General features: G+C 32.5%; 2 protein-coding genes across 2 annotated transcripts; both read left to right on the top strand.

Moving 5' to 3' along the window:
* The first annotated feature begins 3,668 nt into the window (after nt 1-3,668).
* On the top strand, nt 3,669-5,456 carry LOC118061114 (S-adenosylmethionine decarboxylase proenzyme 4). The gene has a single exon (XM_035074514.2). It carries the CDS (start codon nt 3,959-3,961, stop codon nt 4,982-4,984), a length of 1,026 nt encoding a protein of 341 aa, XP_034930405.1. The 5' UTR covers nt 3,669-3,958; the 3' UTR covers nt 4,985-5,456.
* Nucleotides 5,457-15,139: 9,683 nt separating this feature from the next.
* LOC118061115 (probable protein phosphatase 2C 35) lies at nt 15,140-19,579 on the top strand. Its single transcript, XM_035074515.2, has 4 exons — nt 15,140-16,942; nt 18,113-18,244; nt 18,657-18,866; nt 19,074-19,579. Exons 1-4 carry the CDS (start codon nt 16,022-16,024, stop codon nt 19,083-19,085), a joined length of 1,275 nt encoding a protein of 424 aa, XP_034930406.1. The 5' UTR covers nt 15,140-16,021; the 3' UTR covers nt 19,086-19,579.
* Nucleotides 19,580-20,184: the final 605 nt, after the last annotated feature.

Raw genomic sequence — 20,184 nt, 5'->3', positions numbered from 1 at the left:
TAATTAACACCCTTTGTTCTCTTTGAGAAAAAAAGGACAAAGTGGTTTCTATCTATGTTATTAAACTTGGCCCAACTAGGCGGGTCAATCCAATAACCTGCCAACCTAAAATCTAGTTCGAGTTGGGTTTTATATCAAACTTGATAGAAGGTGACCGGCGACCCAATCAACTTGGTCAAAACCGAAATGAGACCTCATTTGTTTTTTTCATATATATTTTTAAAAAATATTAAAATGACATAGTTTTGGATTGACCTAAGTCAACCCGGGTGAACTCACCTAACTTGTGACTTGAATCTTGGACCAGGCCGAGTTTTATAACTATGTATCTGCATATTAGCTAGCAATAAAGGTTGTTTTCATATCAATACCATGCTACTATTAACAAAACCTGAATGGTATGAGAAAAATCTAGCACAAGATTCAGTACATTGTGGATTGGACAATGCATTAATGATTTTGCTTTTCTCAAAACAACTCATTTCCTTTTATTATTAAATTGATTGGAGACAATTAAGTCTTTTCATGTATATAAAACACAGTTGAATGACTTAATTACCCTTCAAATAAAAAAAATCAAAATTAGCGTACATGGGTTTTTTCAGACTTTCATATTTCTAAAGCATAATGGAATGATTCAATTACCCTTCAAAGCAAAAAAACAATTAACTAGCACTCATGGACTTTTTTATTTTCTAAATTCTTGTTTTTTTTGTTATTATTAGATTGGCTTTGGGGAAATTTAGTAATTAAATAAATATAAAATATAATTAAAACAAGAAAAGTGGTTGGAACGTGCAACACACGTGTGAGGAGTGCTTGTTCCCTTAAGGTGGCATATGCTGCATCTCCTAGCAACCAAAAACTTTTTTTTGTTATGTTGTTAGAAATGTCACATTGTCATCTTCCAATTGAGGTGGTGTTGGTGTAATGATTAGACAACAGTGAAACTTTCTTTCTCTTTCCCTTTTTTCTACTTTTTCCTTTGAAATTTTTGTTGGTTATGCATAGTTTTAGAGTTCTCCCTTTATTTATTAAGACTTCAACTGTGATCCTTATTCTTTCGATTTCTTTTTTTTTTTTTTTTGCCTTTTTGTAAAATCTTGATTTGTTTTCAATTTTATATTTCGATCTTAATTTGTGATAGGTAATTTTTTTTTCTAATTTGATCATCATTCTTTTGATTATTTTTTTATCATTTTGTTAAATTGATTCTCTTTTCAATTTCACATTTCAATAAAAAATTTATATTTGTCCTCTAATTTTGTTTTTAGTCCTTATTCTTTAAACTGTCCTTTTGTTAAATTGATTTTTATTTTTAATTTTACCCTTCAATTAAAAAGACTATAGTTTTCATCTAATTTATTTTTCATTTCCATGTTGATTGCCATTCTTTTAATTGCTATTTTTTTGTATACTTTTTTTTTTTCTAATTCCATCCTTCAGCATTAGATTGGTTCAATTTCACCCTTAAATCAAAAGAATTTAGTTGTCCTTTATTTTTTTATTTTTTTTAATGTTGATCCTTATTTTTTTTAATTGCTATTTTTTTAATCATTTTGTATTGTTTTTTTTTTTAATTTTATTTTACAATATTTGATTGATTAGGGATTGAACTTCGTGGTTTTTCCAGGTGTTTTCAATTTAATAACTTGAGTTACATGTCTGGAAAAATAACACGGGTTGACATCGTTTTTCTTTACTTATTTTCTTTCTCAATTTCATCATTCGATATTGTTTTTATTTTATTTTTAAAAAGCAACTTTGTAGTTTTATTTGTTTTCTTTTCTATCGGGTTATTCAAATTTTATAATTAGAGTTATGGGTTAACTTGAATTAACTCGGTTATTTTTATAAAAAGAATTTTAATCTTTTTGAACATTATTTTTTATATAAAAATAATAATTTAACCTTGTAGCGCAGCTAGAAGTCTAGTGACTAAAAAAAAAAAAAAACAAATCAGGAGTGTACTATGCTAGCCCTTAAGCTACCTAGTTTGTGTTTTCTTGTATTATGTGTTTATTTTGTTTTCTCTGTTTTTAGTCTATTCTCTTGTTCTACTTTAGTGGCGAGAGCTATCAGAGCCTATTTGAAAGTGTGGTTGTGATTATTTTTTAAAGTGTTTTTCACTTGAAAATATATCAAAATAATATTTTTTTTATTTTTAAAAAATGATTTTTGACATCAACGCATTAAAATGATCTAAAACCACAAAAAAAATTAATTTAAAGCAAAGAAAAAAATTAAAAAATTTTAATTTTTTTAAAAAACACCTTTAAAATACAAAAAAAAAAAAAAAAAAAAAAACATGGCCTTAGGTTCAGCACTTCAGAGCTCATAAGTTTAACTTTTTCCATTGAAAAATGCTAATAATTGTTGTCATGCATTAAAAAAACATGGAGTCCGGTCTATAATTATGTCTCTTATATATGCTTCATAAAAGCTTCTTGTTCTTGAATGACCGAGGACGGTGATTTTTCATTGTGAATGTTGAATTTTGACCTGGTCCCATTAATTCAAAAAACTCTTCTGATCAATGCATGACCTATTGATTAGATGATGCCACCACACACACATATATTTCAAGTAATTCTTAATTAATCTGAATTAGTGCTGATAAATACATGTCAAGATTACAAAAACAACAACAAAAATTAGCAGAAAGAGATCAATTATTCGGTCCTGTATAAGTTCAGTAAATGGGACTAAAAATATATATATATTGAATGGTCCCTCTTGCAAGGGAAACGAATCATTAACATGATTTTTAATTTTTTGGTCGATATCATGAACATGAATGGGGATTGCTTGCATGATCACAGGCACTGCTCCGGCCGTCCCCCCAGCTACCGAGTCCCCCAACATCCTTGAATAAGCATGCTAAGCATTTGCCAGACACTCTAACACAAGAACACCACTTGGATAACCCTACTAAGTTGGCCTGATCCGAATTGCAATCACAGGTTCCAGACTCAATTATCAGCATTGCTGGTGATTAGATGAAAATAATTTTAGACTGATTGAGTAAGAATTATCCTGAGCTTTCGATTAACAGAAGTTTTATTCCTAAACATTACTCTTAATGTTTTTTAACGAGGTTAATTTGGGCAGTACCTATGAACTTCCATAAAAAAATAACGTGAAGCCAAATTAAATGATCCAGTATGGTTAGTCAGTCACATCAATCTTCTAGTTCCAATTCGATAATGGTGTTAAATGGGGGGGAAAAACAGTAAAAAAGAAGAAGCTTGCTTGCTTTGAGGTAGAATACTGGAAAAGAGTGTTCAGAGGATTTATTCCTAGTTTGAATATTGTGAGATGGGCAGCATGATCTGTGTGCTCCTGACAATGAGTGCTGCCATGGAAAAATATATGCAAAAGGATACATAGTGGCTGGCTGGCTGGCTGGTACTGAAACTAGAGAGAGTTAGGCAGAGGCAAGAGAGTCTTAAAGAGTTGTGTAGTGACAGAACCATTGACAAAGAAACAAAGAAAAATGCATGCGCGTGGGCATAAAATCCGTCCTCCTGTTCTTGTCGTCTGTGATGATCAACTCAAATTTGAAATTACTACTAGCATATATTACTGTAAGATTTATTTCGAATAATATAAATTAATTGTTTTGTTTATATATATATATATATAGGAAATCATATCATCATCTTATTCACTTCATTATGCCTGCAATCATGATTCTTGGTTGCCTCACCCGCATGCCCCCCTTCTCTCCTTCACTCACTATCTTCCCCTAGCTAACCCCACTCTCTCTATTTCCTTCCTTTTCACCCACCTATAAATCCAACACTATCCCCTCTTCTCTCTCTCACCTGTACTCCTTCACAACACCAAAACTCTCTCTTTCTTTACTACTCGCTAGCTATACACCTCTTCCTTTGATCAATATTCAACCCCTCCTTCTTTATCTCTGTGTGTTGCAGTCCAATATTTGATAATATCAATGGCTATGTCTGGATTTGAAGGGTTTGAGAAGCGGTTGGAGCTTCAGTTCTTTGGCGATGACCCAGTGATGGTGGACAACAATCTGGGTCTTAGGCTTCTTGGTTTTGAGTCATTGGAACAAGTGCTAAATGCTGTCCAATGCACTGTGGTATCTGCTGTTGCTAACCAATATTTTGATGCCTACGTGTTATCAGAATCAAGCCTCTTTGTGTACCCCACCAAGATCATCATCAAGACATGTGGGACCACCCAGCTTCTCAAATCTATCCGTCCATTGATACACTATGCTTGCAATCTTGGCCTCACTTTATGCTCTTGTAGGTACACAAGAGGTAGCTTTATCTTCCCCAAGGCACAACCTTTCCCCCACACCAGCTTCAAAGAAGAAGTTATCTACCTCGAGGAGACCCTTCCAACCAACCTTTGCTACAGAAAAGCCTCTGTCATGCCTTCCAAAATGACCACTCATTCTTGGCATGTCTTCACGGCTAGTGATCAATCTCACGTAATCCCCAAGGATATCTACACCCTAGAGGTGTGTATGACTGAACTCGACCGTGTTTTGGCTCGTAAATTCTTTCAACCTCCCGGTGGTACCAAAAGTGGTGACATAGCAGGCAAGGAAATGACCAAGATTACCGGTATAGGTGATATCAATCCAAGAGCTATGATTTGTGATTTTGCATTTGACCCTTGTGGATACTCCATGAACGGGGTTCACAATGATCGCTACTCTACCATCCATGTCACCCCAGAAGATGGCTTTAGCTACGCGAGTTTTGAGTGTGTGGGCTCCATCTATGATGATGATATCGAACATCTTGTTGGGTCCTTGAGGAAGGCAGTCCAAGTTTTCCGGCCAGGCACCGTATCGGTGGCGACCACATGCTCAAGCCACGAGGTATGGACACGTGTCGCCCATGCCCTCGAGCCACTTGGATTGAAATGCCGGAGTTGTGCTGCCGATGAGTTTCCAGCCGCTGGAAGCATCGTGTTTCAAACGTTCACGGCCCGCCGGAAATAGCTCCACCAGAACATCGGTGCCGGTGCATGGTACGTAGATAAGACATATTGTGGGAAGGGGAGGTTAAAGATTAAGAGAGTTAGGGTTTAGAGGGAGGGTTTAGCTGAATTTTTTAGGACGGGTGATGATGTGGAGAGATGTGATTGGTTAATTGAGGGATTGTGGGCTTTTGACCTGTGTAGAAAGATCATAGATAAAAGTGGGGATGGGAGAATATTTATCTAGAGATGAGAGGATGGATGTGGAGGCATCAAGAAGAGGGGTGAAAACTTGGGCTCTATCATGATAATGCACCCCACTTAGGCTTGCCACGCCTAAAGATTTTTGAGCTTGTGTAGTAGTGGGGGAGTGAAAAGGTGCTCAATGTTTTTCAGGTTTATATGGAGCTTTCTCTTTCACTTAAATATTTGTTTTTTCTGTTCTTTTCCCTCCTCCCCCCTTGATCAATCAATTGTCTCCTATGTTTCTAGTCTTTCAAAGAACAAATCAACACTTTTTAAGTTATAAAATCTTGTTGTTCCCCTCATGATGCACGATCAATTATCTATATATATTGTTTAATTAATTCAGTACATACCAAGATTACGATCTACGCACGTATATCGATCGACCAAATATTTCTAAAACCGCGAAAAATACAGAAACAAAGACGAAGGGAATCAAGCACTGAATCATCATGTAGCCTTGACGATTTGCATGGGGTTAGAGCATTGTACATGGAGGTGTAAATGCGCTGTGTTTACGAAGATAGCTGAGTTGCATCTGGCGTGGAAGCCACCACACTTAGATATGATGCAATCTAACAGCTTTGTCGCATTACAATACACAGAATCTACAAACACGTGAACATGAGTGGCCAGATTAATGTGAGTTGTTCACTCTCACTTTTACTGACTCGGCCAAGAATCATTTGCCACATAAATCAAGTATATATGGAGCTTAAAGCATGTATATTACTGCAATTTATATCCCAATATTACGTCCATGCCTCACCTCATGACCATGCCCGCTGTATACCCTTTACATGGCATTTTTACACATCAAGATAAGTTTGGTAATTCCTAGATTGAGGTTATCCAGAAATTACTAGCTCGCCGTAGCTCTCTATTACTGCCCGTTCAAGATCTCTATTTAATGCATGTGCACTTACATTTACATGCATGCACAGTGTGTATCAAAGTTGCAAGATAATTAGTTAATTTGTCCCTTCAAGCTCTGTAAAATTAATCAAGATATATATAAACTAACTCGAACAAAAACATTAATAAAAAAAACAAGTTGCAAGATGATTTGAGTCTCATATGATTTATGATCTAGTTTATTATATTATTATGATTTATGATCTAGTTTATTAGATTATAAACTCAACTTGTATATTATTGGATTAACTTGAGTCAATTATTTTGTTTAAAATAATGTCATAAATTTTTTTAAAAAATTATTTTATAAAGTCGATGGTCAACTCATCGTATCAATTTCAAAATAATATAGAATAAAACTCGGTCGGTTTAGATAATGAATGGGGGCTGGCTTGCCTGAACAGCCTAGTTCCCAAGGGCATGGAGGATATATTGTCTTACGCTTTAAGAGTCGACAACTTTAGGGTTCTATTTCGAGGCCTTTGTGTTCTTTTTAAAAAGCAGCCCGGGCTTCTTATTAGCATGTTCGATTTTTTCTTCGATGATTGAATGAAAGGCTTCGTTGATAAAAAAGAAACAAAAGCAAGGCCCAGTACAATAAACACGACAGACGCAAAATGGAGCATTCTGCCTTTCTTTTTTTCTTTTTTTATTCTTTTTTTTTTTTTTTTTGCATATTCTCAAATCAGATTTTAATTGTCTATCATGATTTCTTTTCAAAATATTTTTTTATTTAAAAATATATTAAAATAATCTAAAAATACAAAAAAATATTAATATGAATCAAATAAAAAAATAAAAAATTTTAAATTTAAAAAAAAAACATTTTTAAAATATAAAAACAAACAAAGAGGTATGCAATGAGATGAACGAGGCATAGATATTCCGTGATAAAATGAAGTTATAATTTAGTTAATTTGACACATGATATTTTGCATGGGTACATTGAAAACTCTCTTCAAAAACCTTGATTATAAAATATTATAATTTATAGTTTTTTCTTTAATTAAATAACATCAATAAAAATTATTATAATGTCCAACATATTCTTAATTAGTAGTCCGAAAGAAACAAGGATTTTGACATTGTTCACATCATTTAATTGGGCTTAATTGCAATTTAAAAACTCAACCTTGGTATTAGCTTATGTTAGTATTTAGCAATTTAATATATGAAGTTTTGTAAAAGTATTTTTTAATTAAAAATATATTAAAATAATATTATTTTTTTTAGAATATTGTTTTTGGTATCACAATATCAAGATTATAGGAAAACAAAACATATAAAAACATCAATTTAATATTTTTTATACTTAAAAAAAATACAAGGATAAATCTCCGTGACACGATTCTTTTTTAAGGAAAAATAACGAATAGTCTCATGAAATGTAATGGATGACTAGAAAACTCAACAAAAATACTCAGCACCACTGTTTATATACGTGAAGAATTTGTAAGCTCACGTGTCAATTTGAAAGCAAACTGTGTTTTCAAAAAAAATTATTTTTTTGGTAAAAAATTAAAAAAATTTATATGTTATGAATAATTTTGATGTGCTAATTTTAAAATATAAATTTAAAAAATAAAAAAAATATAATTTTAATATATTTTAACATAAAAAATATTTTAGAAAACAATTATAACCAAGTAAAATGGAATTTGATCTCCTATCACTGTTTCATGGAACCCTCGTGGAGAACGACGACTTGAAAGCCAATATTAATGTACAAGTGAATTGTCAACGAAATGAGAAAAGAGAAGCTTAGGGACCCTCCCTCGTTTCTTTTCGATTCTCAATAAGCAGCTTTTGTGAGGTTGATATAAGATAAGAAGTCCTTGATGCTTGTCTTTGAGCAGGTTAGTTTTACTCATAGTTAAAGATTTAGCGTAGCTTGATCGGTGAACTTGTGACTCCAAACCTAACTCAAGTTAAGTTTTTTTTTTTTAATTGTTTTTTTATATAAAAAAAATGTTATTTTTATCTTTTTTAAAATAAAAAAAAAAATCTTGAAATGACAGTGTTTCATGAGTTTTTTTCTTTAAATAATCATAATACTACCAGAAAATTAAAAAAAAATTGAAATATTCCGTCAGCATTTAGATAAAAGTTCATAAGTAATTGCATTGCCAAGAAAAACCATCAACGAAAAGTATCTCATCAAACTTTCAAGTTCATCGGCATTTAGTCTCTTGACATAATTTTCTAGGGTAATTCCATCAAAGATTGCAAAATTTTTTTATCTTATTATTCCTTATCACAATAAACCACAGCCATAACAAAGACTCATCTCCAAAACAAAATTTACTACAACAAATTTCACAATTCATTTAAATAATTCACAATAATAAGATAAAAAAATGCATACACAAAGTTATTTTAAGTAATGATTTCTCTTATTCAAGCGTCTAGAATCAAATTCTTGCATGGAATGCAAGATATATATAGTTTGGTAAACACAAGGCATTTTCAGACATATATAGGGAAATAAAATTACTTAAATATATATATAAACAAGATTAATGCAGTAGATACTTTCTTTCAACAACCAAGTCTAGCAAGTTGTATTCTATGCACTTTTTGCATCACACTACCCTAATCCTAACTACAATATGGAACCAATTATATTCATGCTCACAAACTAAACTGGAATATAAGAACTTAACAATAGCATGCTAAAAACAAGGTTATATGTTAATTTTATTCATTATCAACTAAAATTCAAATGGCACCTCTTAGTAAAATTCATTCACAAAGTTAATCATTCTCATCAAATAGACCTATTCAAGATTTCAAGTACAAATCCATGCTTGAAGAATGCTATTGACATAGAGAGAGACATAGAAAACAAGGAAAAGTTTAGACAAAAAAAAAATTGCATACCAATATAGCAAGTTAAATTTTAGGATCAGTTGTGTCCTCTTTAAAAGCTACAAATATTTAGAAACTTATTAAACTCAAAGCTGATTGGTCCTGCTAGATTAGCCATGATGAGAGTGGTGAGTTTTGAATTGTCTACCGGGTTTGTTGAGAGGCATGATACCTTTAGAAGAAATTAATTGCCTACTGTGTTTATCAAATATAAAACCCATTAGAAATAATCTAAAAGCAGCTTCACACCAATATATCTAATAGTCAAACAAAAAATAACATTTATCCTCTAAATTATTTTAAACTACTATACACAAAATCCTCACATAGCCTAAGAAGTCTGAATGAGAAGAAGTGCTCGTAGTAACAAATAGACCATCAAGTGTTCTAACTTAGGTGTGTCATGGTTGTGTTCCATGAAATGACATGGAAATGTCATTAGAAAGAAACTAATGACTTTTTGATTAGTTTTTCATAGACGGTGCCAATGATGAAGTCTCAAAAAATCCAAGTAGCTTGGGGGCAAGACTTATGTCTTGGATAATTGATAATCTCTTGGTTTTAGCAATCTTATCCATTCTTTTTAGTCAAGGTGGCTGGAGACGGGTGTTTAATACCTATAAAAGGTTGTCTTTTGTGAATTTGGAGACTCTTCAATGATTAAGTCCATAACGTTTTGAGAGAAAATACAATAATATTACAAAAAGATACTATAAAAATAAATATGTAGTAGAGAATAAAGATTATAAATTTTATTTGGTTAATAGGTTCGTGGTGTATTTATAACCCATGAGTCTTTTTTATAGAAAGAAGAGGCTACAGTGTAATATTTTTCTAATAGTTTTAATGAGGAAAAATATCTCAAACATATGTATTAATATTGATGGAAATATGGTGGGCTCTTAGAAGACTTTTATACAGCTAAGAATGTAGGGAAAGTAAGATCTAAAATGTAGGTGTGCTCATGGAACTAAGTTGTTCTCCTTGGCTAAACCCAAGGGAGTTGGGTCCTTTCTTTGACTGAGCTCAAAGGAAGTGGTTTTCCGGGGGGGTTGTTTGCCCATTAAATATGAGTTTATCAATATAGTTTCAAGATCTTGCTTTAAAATTGCTAGCTAGTAGGCATCAATTACCTTTCACTCATAAGATCAAGGGAATAATTTCTTAGTTAAGAAACTTTGTTTTATGAAGTGGGTTAAGAAACTTCAATGGGTAAAGGCCTGGTTATAGGATAATCATTAGACAATAATATTTTTTTTATTGGATAACTCGACTATAACATATCTTGGAGGAGTTTAATCAATGCATTGAAAATTAAAATATGTAGTTGTTTAATCACACTTTTGGTTAAGGTGATCATCGTTGATCAAGTCTCACTTGAATTCGCAATTTGGATGCAACTTTGAGTTGAATTTCCATCATCTACCATATGGCAATGATAATAGTAATAAACTTGTAGAAAAACTTGAGATGCAGGGGACAAAAGAAATAAGAGTAGCATAAATAACTAGTAAAATGAATCTTACCATCATTTACTCTTGGTGCTTTAAAATCTGGAAACAAAAGATTAAAATTGCAGCTTTGTTTAACTTGTTTTTTTGTAAATATAATATAATCTCGATAAATTAATAACCTTGATTAAATAATATTTTTGTTTAATCTTGATTTGAAATTGAAGTTTAAATAATATCTCGATTAATTAATAAATTCTCATGATCTCATTTATATTAATTTATAGAGATTTAATTATACAAGATATGCTAGAAAGAAAAGAAAGTACGGAGTTTTTATGAGAAAGAAAACTCTCTATATCAACAGATATAAAATAGCTTTCATTAATATTGTTCAATATTAAAGGGTTTTTAAATGGTGAAATTTCATCTTGAGTCAAGTAATTAAGATTGTTGTTGTGCATCTAAAATTTTTGTTTTATTTTTCAAAATTAGTTGGTTTAAAATAGAAGAGGTTTTTTTATATATATAAAAAAAAACATGGTAAATACAATACTGGATTAGACTTCATAAATATAAGTTACTTTTGAATTGAGTTTAAACATATCATTTAGATTCAAATTAGCATTCACAACAATCAATATATATATATATATATGTATGTATGTATGTATGTATGTATGTATGTATGGAGGCAATGCTAAAGGACATCATTGTTATTGGGTGCACATGTGAGTGATAAGTATTTCATATTAAATTATTTTTTTTAAAAAGATGCTTATATATAAGATAGACACATAATTCATTAATCTAGGTTTTTTTGTATATGAGGTGGTGTCCATTATTGTATATAAGTTTCTATACATGTAGGCTAATATGAACGCAAAAACACATGTATCTCTATAAAACAAATAAAACTCCTTAACAAATGGTATTGAAATTAATGGTTTGGCTCGGGAAGAGTGTAAATTGTGGTTGGGCTCTTATTACCTTGTTTGCTTCCCCATAGTTTAGCAGAAAAACTAAACTCCAAGCTTCACATATCAAAATCAAATTGTTAAATACTTATGTTGTAAAAGGACTTGAGAATTGTGTTTGAATGGGTCAAACTTGCAAGTGAGGAGAAATTTGTAAGGTGTACATTTGAGTGGTAGATATTCTATATTGAAAATGAATAGAAAAAACTAAAGTGCTTATATATAAGATAAAGTCAGCACATAATATTTCAAGCTTTTAAATTGAAGGTGATATTCATCATTGTATGTGAATCCTTGTACACATGTGCCCAATTTGAACATAGAGACTCATACAAACTTAAGAAGGTCCTTGACAATTATTTTGATGGTTGGTAGTTCATTTTATTTCTCTTTTCTTTTTAGGTTATTTTTGTTAGGTTTTCTGAAAGATATATGTACAACAGAAACAATAAATTTAAAACTTTTTAGAAGTTTTGAAAATCCTATTAGATAGATTTAAAGTTGTTTAGGTTTCATACAAATATTTCCTAAAGATTAGATTATTTTTTTTTTTGCTTTGAATAATTGTTTCAAGGTTGAGTTGTCGTAAATCACAAACCATCCAAGTGTCAGGCCTCTAATGATAATCCATGCAGTGAAAAATCTCATAAATCTTTTTGAAAGAGAATGATTATTATATGTTTGAGTACCAACTCTTTTCTTTTATGTCTCGGGAGCTTTTGTAACTAACATAGTTTTTTTTAGTTGTGAAATAAGAGGCATATCATTTTATTTACAGGAAAACCCCTATAATTTGAAAACCTATAAATGATAAGATATTAATTTGCCCCTTAAAACTTGATTTTTTTTTCTAAGTCTTAGAATTATATTAATCACATTCTAGTTCTCAATTTATAAAACTTATTTACAATCAAGTCACACTTGATTAATTATCCCATTTTAATTTATAACAAATGGTTCTTATGTATGTGACTCATTAAGTTTCCTAATAATATTGCTCAAATATAAATCATAATCTTAAATAAAATAGGATTAAATAAATTAAACAATCTAATTTATTATCAATTCAACAATTAATTGATTTCTATTTAAAAATCAAGTACGGTATCTGGTAACCTATCATGATCCCCTAAATATTAGAAAAGTCATAAGTGATTTGACTTAACCTTTTAATGTAGTTATTATCCATTTATCAAGAATGTTTCTAATTAGACATTACAACATGAAGTATGTCTGCTTTGTTAAATCATTTACCAATAACATTTAAGAATAATATTTTGATAACTCAACATGAATTTTATAATTATAAAAACTTTATAATTTTATTTGTAAAACATCTTTATCTCATGAACTTTATCTTTATTCTAAATTCATTAATCAAATATAAATAAGTATTAAAGAAAAAAAACCATTTATTAACAATAAATATATTTTACATGAATAAAATCAGTGCTAAATACAACCAATAAATTAGCTATGACTAAAAATTTCTCTTGTAACATCTAGATTCTCATCACAAAACAACAACAATAACAACAACGAGGATCACAATGTGGGTGATAGAATAAAGTTGATAAAGAGATCTAGAAAGGGTCATTTCATTTGGGTGCCCACATGCATAACATCTAGATTTTTGTTGCCAATTCAACCTTTATGAAAAAAGCACTTTAGGAAGGAATGTTGCTTGGAAACAGTCTCGAAACATCCCTACCTTGCACCTTCTGCCAAGCTTCTCTCGGCGATGAAGAGTAGTTTTCTTGGGTGGTGGGTTTCTGTCTATCTTTTATCTTCTCACACTATGCAGGAACTTCCAAACAGATTTAGGACAAATTAGTGGAACAAGCAAGCAATCTAGGGCATACTCTCAGACTTTGACCTCCAAGAAAGTAAAGGCCGCCTCTCGTTTTATGACTTTCCTACCTCTTTCTTCTTCTTCTTCGTCCAATTAGAAGGAACTATTGCTTTGTTCTAGCTTAATGTTCAGAGATTCCCACTTGATGAGTTTTCCTGGTTTCTTCTGAATGGAAAAATAAAAATAATAAATAAAATGATGCATCCAAAGTAGCCTGGCGTGCAAAAATGCTAAACTGATTGAATATTGAATTACTTGCCATGATAGTTGAATATTAAGAGTAGCAAAAATAAAGCAATTACCTATTTTACTCAATTAATCTATTAAGTTACTTTATTTCCGTGTCACGGTATTTTTTTTTTAATTATAGATTTGAAAATATTTATTTAATTAACATATATCATAATTTATATTTTTTTATAATTTTTTTTTTGAACTATAACAGTAAAAACTACCATAAAACCAAATACATATCAATATATTACTTTTTCTATTGCTTTTTAATATGAGATGTTATAATATAGAAGGGATAAACTGAAAACCAACTTTTTTACGTGTTAAATTTGATTTTTTTTAAAAAAAATTATAGACTAAAGTTTTACTTTGCATCATCAACTTTTAATTTAATATTTAAATTTTCTTTGACACTTTTTATATATATATATATATATATGAAAGCATGGAAAGTGAAAAAAGAAAATTCAAGACAAAAAATCAAGAAAATAGAAAACCTGTGAGAGTGAAATTGCAAAAATATAAAGACAAGCACAGGGAAAGTAATTAATAACGTGAAAACTAATCATCCAACTCTTCTAAAAAATAATGTCAGGATAGTTAATTAACGGTAAAAGCCATATACTTATGATCCAAACAAACAACGAAATCTCTGGAGACGTAATCTTTAGCCAATCAATGCTAACTTCAACTTGCCATATTTACAACTCCATCACTGTTTACAATTTCCTTACAATCACAGTGACTTCTGTCCTAATGGTGAGATATATCAAGAAAGCCTTACTCAATTGGTAGTTTTTACTGGTTAGTTTTTTTTTTTTTTTTTTTTTTCTCACTCAGTTATTGGATTCAAGAAAGTGAGGTGTGATGCACTCGAGCTTCTGGCCTAGCAGGGAAAGAGACTTATTCTCTTTTTCTACACCCATGTTTAATCCTTTTTGTGCATGTTTGTCATCCTCACGGTGCTTTATCAGCCCACTAGACTTACAGGGTGTTCAGTGGGTTCGAGAATTAGTCGTTGTATGTGTAAGCTGATTTGAACATCCCAAATTATTAAAAACAAAAAAAAAAAAGAGCGGTGCAATGATAGGGACATGTTTTATTTCTTAAATTTTATAAATCTAAGTTTTAGAATCAGTATTGAAATAATCTGTTTTTTTTTTTAATTTATTGGCTCGATTTGAGATGTTTAATTTCAAGATGATTTAAAAATAAAATAATCTTGATACATGCTTTGAAAGTACCCTTGAAATCCCAACAAAAAACCTCAATTTAAATTGTTCTTAAATTTCATTCTTGACATATTTTAATTAAAAAAATAGGTATTACCTCCTAACATATTTCTAGCCTTTCAAATACAAATCTAATTAGCATTCACTCAAATTATATTAATTTGATTTGATTAAATCTTATTCACCACCGTATATTTTTATTGGTTTCTGAAAATTCTCTCCTGAATTTTAGTTAAAAAATTATAATATATATTTTTGCTTAAACTTGTTTTTTAAAACGATAACCTAAAAAAAAAAATCATAATATCAATCATACTTGAGTTAAATTTAATTATGGAGTGGTAGTGGCAATGTACAAGGGTGTGCCTAGTTAAATTTAATTATCCTTATTCCAACGGCAAAAATCTCAAATAGATTACCTCAATAATCTCTCTTGGATCTCGACAATCCAAAACACTCATCTGGGATTCATTAAAAAAAAGGGAAAAACATGTAACTTCGTTCTTATCACTTTACTGTCTGTGTAGAGTTGTTTGTTTTCTTGGAAGATGGACTTTTGTCTGAGCACAAAAAGAAAACCCATCCATGCACACAACCTCTCTCTCGTTTGCGTCATCCTCGACGCTTCATTGTCCTCTTCCTGCTCTTTCTCATGTTGTCTTTCTTTAATTTTCCTGTGTCTTCAACGATAGTACTTGCACGCTTGCTTGCTTTGGTTCTTTCATCTTCTTGAGCAGCGATCTTGTGGAGCGCCCCTAAACTAAACAGTTGCATTTCTCGTTCTTTTGGAAACCATCCACCGTCATCGTGTGATCATTGATAGACTGAAAAAAGTTTTGAACTTTTGCTTCTGCTTAGGGTCTGCCTTAGCATTTCTTTTGCTTCTTCTTTCAACTGATAATTCCCTTCTTCTTTGGAGGTTTATTCTAATTCTCTTGTAAAACGTTTTCTTGGGTATAACCCAGATTCAAATCTTTCATCGTCATTTTGAGAATATAATTTCCCCTTTAAAAACCGAGAGGTTTTTGGAGACATTTTCTTAGCTTTTGCCTTTTAGGGTTTGTTTCTCAATTTCCTTTGTCAAGAACATGGCTTTCCCACAAAATCACTTGTTACAGTGCTTCGTTGTTGAATTTATAAGATCCCCATTTCGCTATTTCCACCAGAAATTGCATCCCTGCAATTTTTAGGCCCCCTTTTTTTCTTCTTTGGATTTTTTTTGCAAACACTAAGCGTGCGGTTCAAAATTTGTTCTTTTTAGCTATTTGGTTACACGTTTGTAATATGGGTTGTGTTCTTGGCAAGAATTGTAGCAGGTACCTATCGTCAACAGAGAGTAATTCAAGGGACTACGATGAAATGGGCTCATATATGAATACCACCAGCAAGCATATACTTACACAAAGATCACTAGATATTGTTCCTGTCCCTTCACGTAACTATGAATTGCAGTACTCTGTCTTGACACAGAGAGGTTACTATCCTGACTCGCCAGATAAGGAAAACCAGGATAGTTTCTGCATTAGAACACAAGTTCAAGGTAACCCGAATGTACATTTCTTTGGTGTGTTTGATGGCCATGGTCATTTCGGTACTGAATGTTCCACGTTTGTTAAGGATAACTTAGTTAAAATATTAGAAGATGATTCCACGTTGTTGGATGACCCTGTTAAAGCTTATAATTCGGCATTGTCAACGGCAAACAATGAGTTACGTAGTAGTGAGATTGATGATTCATTCAGTGGTACAACAGCGATAACAGTTCTTGTGATTGGAGATACAATTTATGTTGCTAATGTGGGCGATTCGAGAGCAGTTATCGCTGTTAAAAATGGGAATAGGATTGTAGCAGAGGATTTGTCTAGTGATCAAACACCGTTTAGGAAAGATGAGTACGAGAGAGTTAAGCTTTCTGGGGCTAGGATTTTGACTGTTGATCAAGTCGAAGGGGTTAAGGATCCGGATATACAGGTGTGGGGAAATGAGGAAAGTCACGGGAGTGATCCTCCAAGATTGTGGGTGCAAAACGGGTGGTATCCAGGAACAGCATTTTCGAGGAGTGTAGGGGATAGTACAGCTGAGACAATCGGTGTCATTTCTGTTCCAGAGGTGTCTATGGTTCGCCTTACTCCTAATCATTTGTTCTTCGTTGTTGCAAGTGATGGAGTTTTTGAGTTCCTCTCAAGCCAGACTGTTGTGGATATGGTATGGCATTATGACCCTTCTGTATTTTTCTTTTCTATGTGTTGCATTTATGATTTAGTGGTTGCCTTTCGATTGCCTTCATATAGTTAGGCCTCTGATTGCTTGCTGCTTTTGGTTCTCCAGTAATAATTTATAGTTTTTTTTTTTTTTTTCCTTTTCATTAAAGTTTATAATTTCATGGAAATGAAGTGGAATTTACACGGAGTTGTACAGATATTTAAGTCAGTATCAACTATTGAGTTTGATCTGCATCCAGACTTTCTCATTTGAATGAGGAAAGAGTGCCTGCTTATGATAGAAACCGATCAAAATAGACTAAAGGAAATTACCGTCTTTCTTGATTGGTATCAAATTTTATTGAATACATAATTATGAAAATAGTTGTTCTTCGTAATTTTTTTCACTGTACTGTCTGTAGACGTGTTTGGTGTTGCCTCTGCACTGCAGTGCCAAATAGGGGTTCATTGGCCTAGTTCATCGAACTATACCATCAAGTGCTGCAATAGAAGAATTACCAGTAACATTTCTTAGCTGCTCACTGGCGAATTTAGTGTACTAAAATTTGCTTTTCCTCTAGAAACCGTAAAACAATTATATTGAGCCATAGTCAGACATTTGATCAGATTTAACAATTACTGTATTTATTTAATAACTTCTTGAAATGAAAAAGGTGCATGTTGATGTTAGCTGCATGTTCTAATAAAATTTTCAATCTTCTTAAAATGCTGCTTTTTTTTTTTGTTGGAATTAAATTCAGCGTAGTAGAAATGATATCTTGTTAAGGTAAAACATGGCTATTGCTATGCTTTTGAATTTTTAAAACAAGCAACCAAAATTTAATTAATTGCCATTTAAAATTTTATTGCAAGGAACATAACTTAATGATGTTATTTGTTGAAATAGCAAAAACATTGCATGCCACTTGCCAGAAGCTACTGGGGGTAATATATGTCCACTGATATCATGTAAAAAAATAATTCTTGCCAAGGAAGAAACAGAGGGAAAAAAAAAGAAGAAGACGAAGGATTCCATTGGAATTTTGAATTGATTATCACTTTCTCCCGTGATGAAATTCTAGTCAAGTTGGTTGTAGACTTTTTATCTCTGTTTTTTTACTCTCATTCCTGCTATTTCTGTCCTTGATATTTTACTGTCTCTTTCTATTGATAGGTGGCAAGATGCACAGACCCCCGAGATGCTTGTGCTGCCATTACTGGGGAGTCATACAAAATATGGTTGGAACATGAAAGCAGGACAGATGATATTACAATCATTATTGTTCACATTAAGGGCTTGTCTAATGTAAGTTTGATTCGGAAAAAAAATATATCCTCTGGCTTTGCAGTTTAATATTTATATATCTTTTTCCAATGCTCTAGGTTGAATCTCGTGTTTTCGTTTTAAACTAATGTCTATCAGTAGAGTTAGTGTTAGGATGTCGTACTCGAGAGAGGCTTGTCTTTATTGTCGCAACATTCAGTTTTTGAAGAATAAGCTTTGTACCACCTGAAGAATGCAACTGCTTGTGTTTGGGGTGTGCTGTTGATGTGTTTGGGTTAAGATTAGTAAGTGGTGCTTGTCTTTTGGAAGCTCAGTAAGGTTAAGCTGGGCATCCTATTCATAGAATCTCAAAGTAGTAGTGGAGCTATTTTTCTGAGGTACCTGTCACTGGCTGATGATTTCCCGATCTTGATGTCTCTTCTTATTAATACAGACAGGTGCTGGGGATACAGATGGAACCACTGGAGCAAATGGGAACCCTGCAAGTTCACGGGCAGGAAGAGGATCTTCTGACGGCTCCACCACTTCCGGACCAGAAATTTACCGCGCAATAAGAAGTGAATTCACAGATCTGCAACTTTCCATGAGTCGAAGCCCAGCTATTGTTGTTCCATCTCCATCTCACCAGAAGCCCTCGGAGCTGGTGGGTCTATATACTGTCATGTGCAATTGAGCTACAACTATATTATTGACTGGGTGATCTAGAAAGCTGCTTCACATTCATTTTATTTCTATGTAGTTTCACTTGTTTAATACATTTGATGCTGCCTGTTCCTCATTTGCCTCAAATTTGGTTCTAAGGAATCTATTCCTTGAAGTCTCAATGATCTTTTTTTTTGGCTTGTATCAGGATGGGTGTTAGTGGCACCCTTTGCCAATATGGAAGGCAATTTGGTCTGCATGCTCAAGGATCTCCAGGCTGCAAGCTCTTTACCAATTTGTCTGCTAAAACATGGTTACTAACTACACGTGACTTGGTGAGAAAAATGCTCCTCTTTTCGCTGTAACTCTCCCCCTTCTAATCTAAACTTAAGGGGAGTTGGAAATCAAACTTTGGAGAGATTCCGGGATGTTCAGGCTGGTAATCATGAATTCCATGAAGATTCCTTTTTCTTCATGCTGTATCAAGAATTTTTCATCAGGTTTCTGCTTGGAAGCTCAACGCCTCAGCTGTAATCCTAGATCTTCCTGATATCACTGTGAAGAGTAGGCATGTAAAGATATAAAGTAAATGTATAAATAATGCATATCCTACATGATATCTAATATTGTTATTGCAGCTACCACGGTTGGTATCCGCTTACAGACAATAAACAGATCCAGTGAAATCTATAGACTATGTTCAATTACTTCAAAGATTTGATGTTGTCTCTGGACGTCGAAGTTCCTGCAATGGTATTGGGTTAGCTGTCTGATCCAATTAATGCCCGAGACATGGGGTTGTTTTTCACAGGATGTGACTCTCTCGTGCTTGTGTTCTTGTTTCTTCAGTAAGTGACAAAGGTTTCAAGTCACATGCCCCCACCTCTTGGAGAAAGATTGGATTGATGTCGGCAATTCATTTCAATGGAGTTAGTGAGTGGCAACCCATTACTTGGTGACAAGTTCACCACAGAGCTCACGAATCACAGTACAGTAGGGGAAGAAAAAGAAAAAGAAAAAATCTTTGCTATTTGATGGTCGAGAAAGTCCAAATACAAAATGGCAAAAAAGAACCCGGGCTTTAAGTTGCTGGAAGAATCTGAAGCAAAAAAATAGTCATTTTTTATGAAGGAAAATGAAAGGAAGTTGAAAAATTGTCAAGCCTTGGGTCTGTTAAGAACAAGCTCAAATTATATATATTATAAAGAACACTAAACCATGGGGTGAAAGCACTTACATGTGTATTGTTGACTTTCTTATAAATTACTATGCACTGGAGGGTGATGTTTTTGTATTTTCTTTCATTTTGATTCTCAAAG

The sequence above is a fragment of the Populus alba genome, chromosome 8 (assembly GCF_005239225.2).
Source record: "Populus alba chromosome 8, ASM523922v2, whole genome shotgun sequence".
In the NCBI taxonomy this organism is placed as follows: domain Eukaryota; kingdom Viridiplantae; phylum Streptophyta; class Magnoliopsida; order Malpighiales; family Salicaceae; genus Populus; species Populus alba.
The sequence above is the reverse complement of the archived record's forward strand: the minus strand, read 5'-3'. Positions and strand labels throughout refer to the sequence as shown.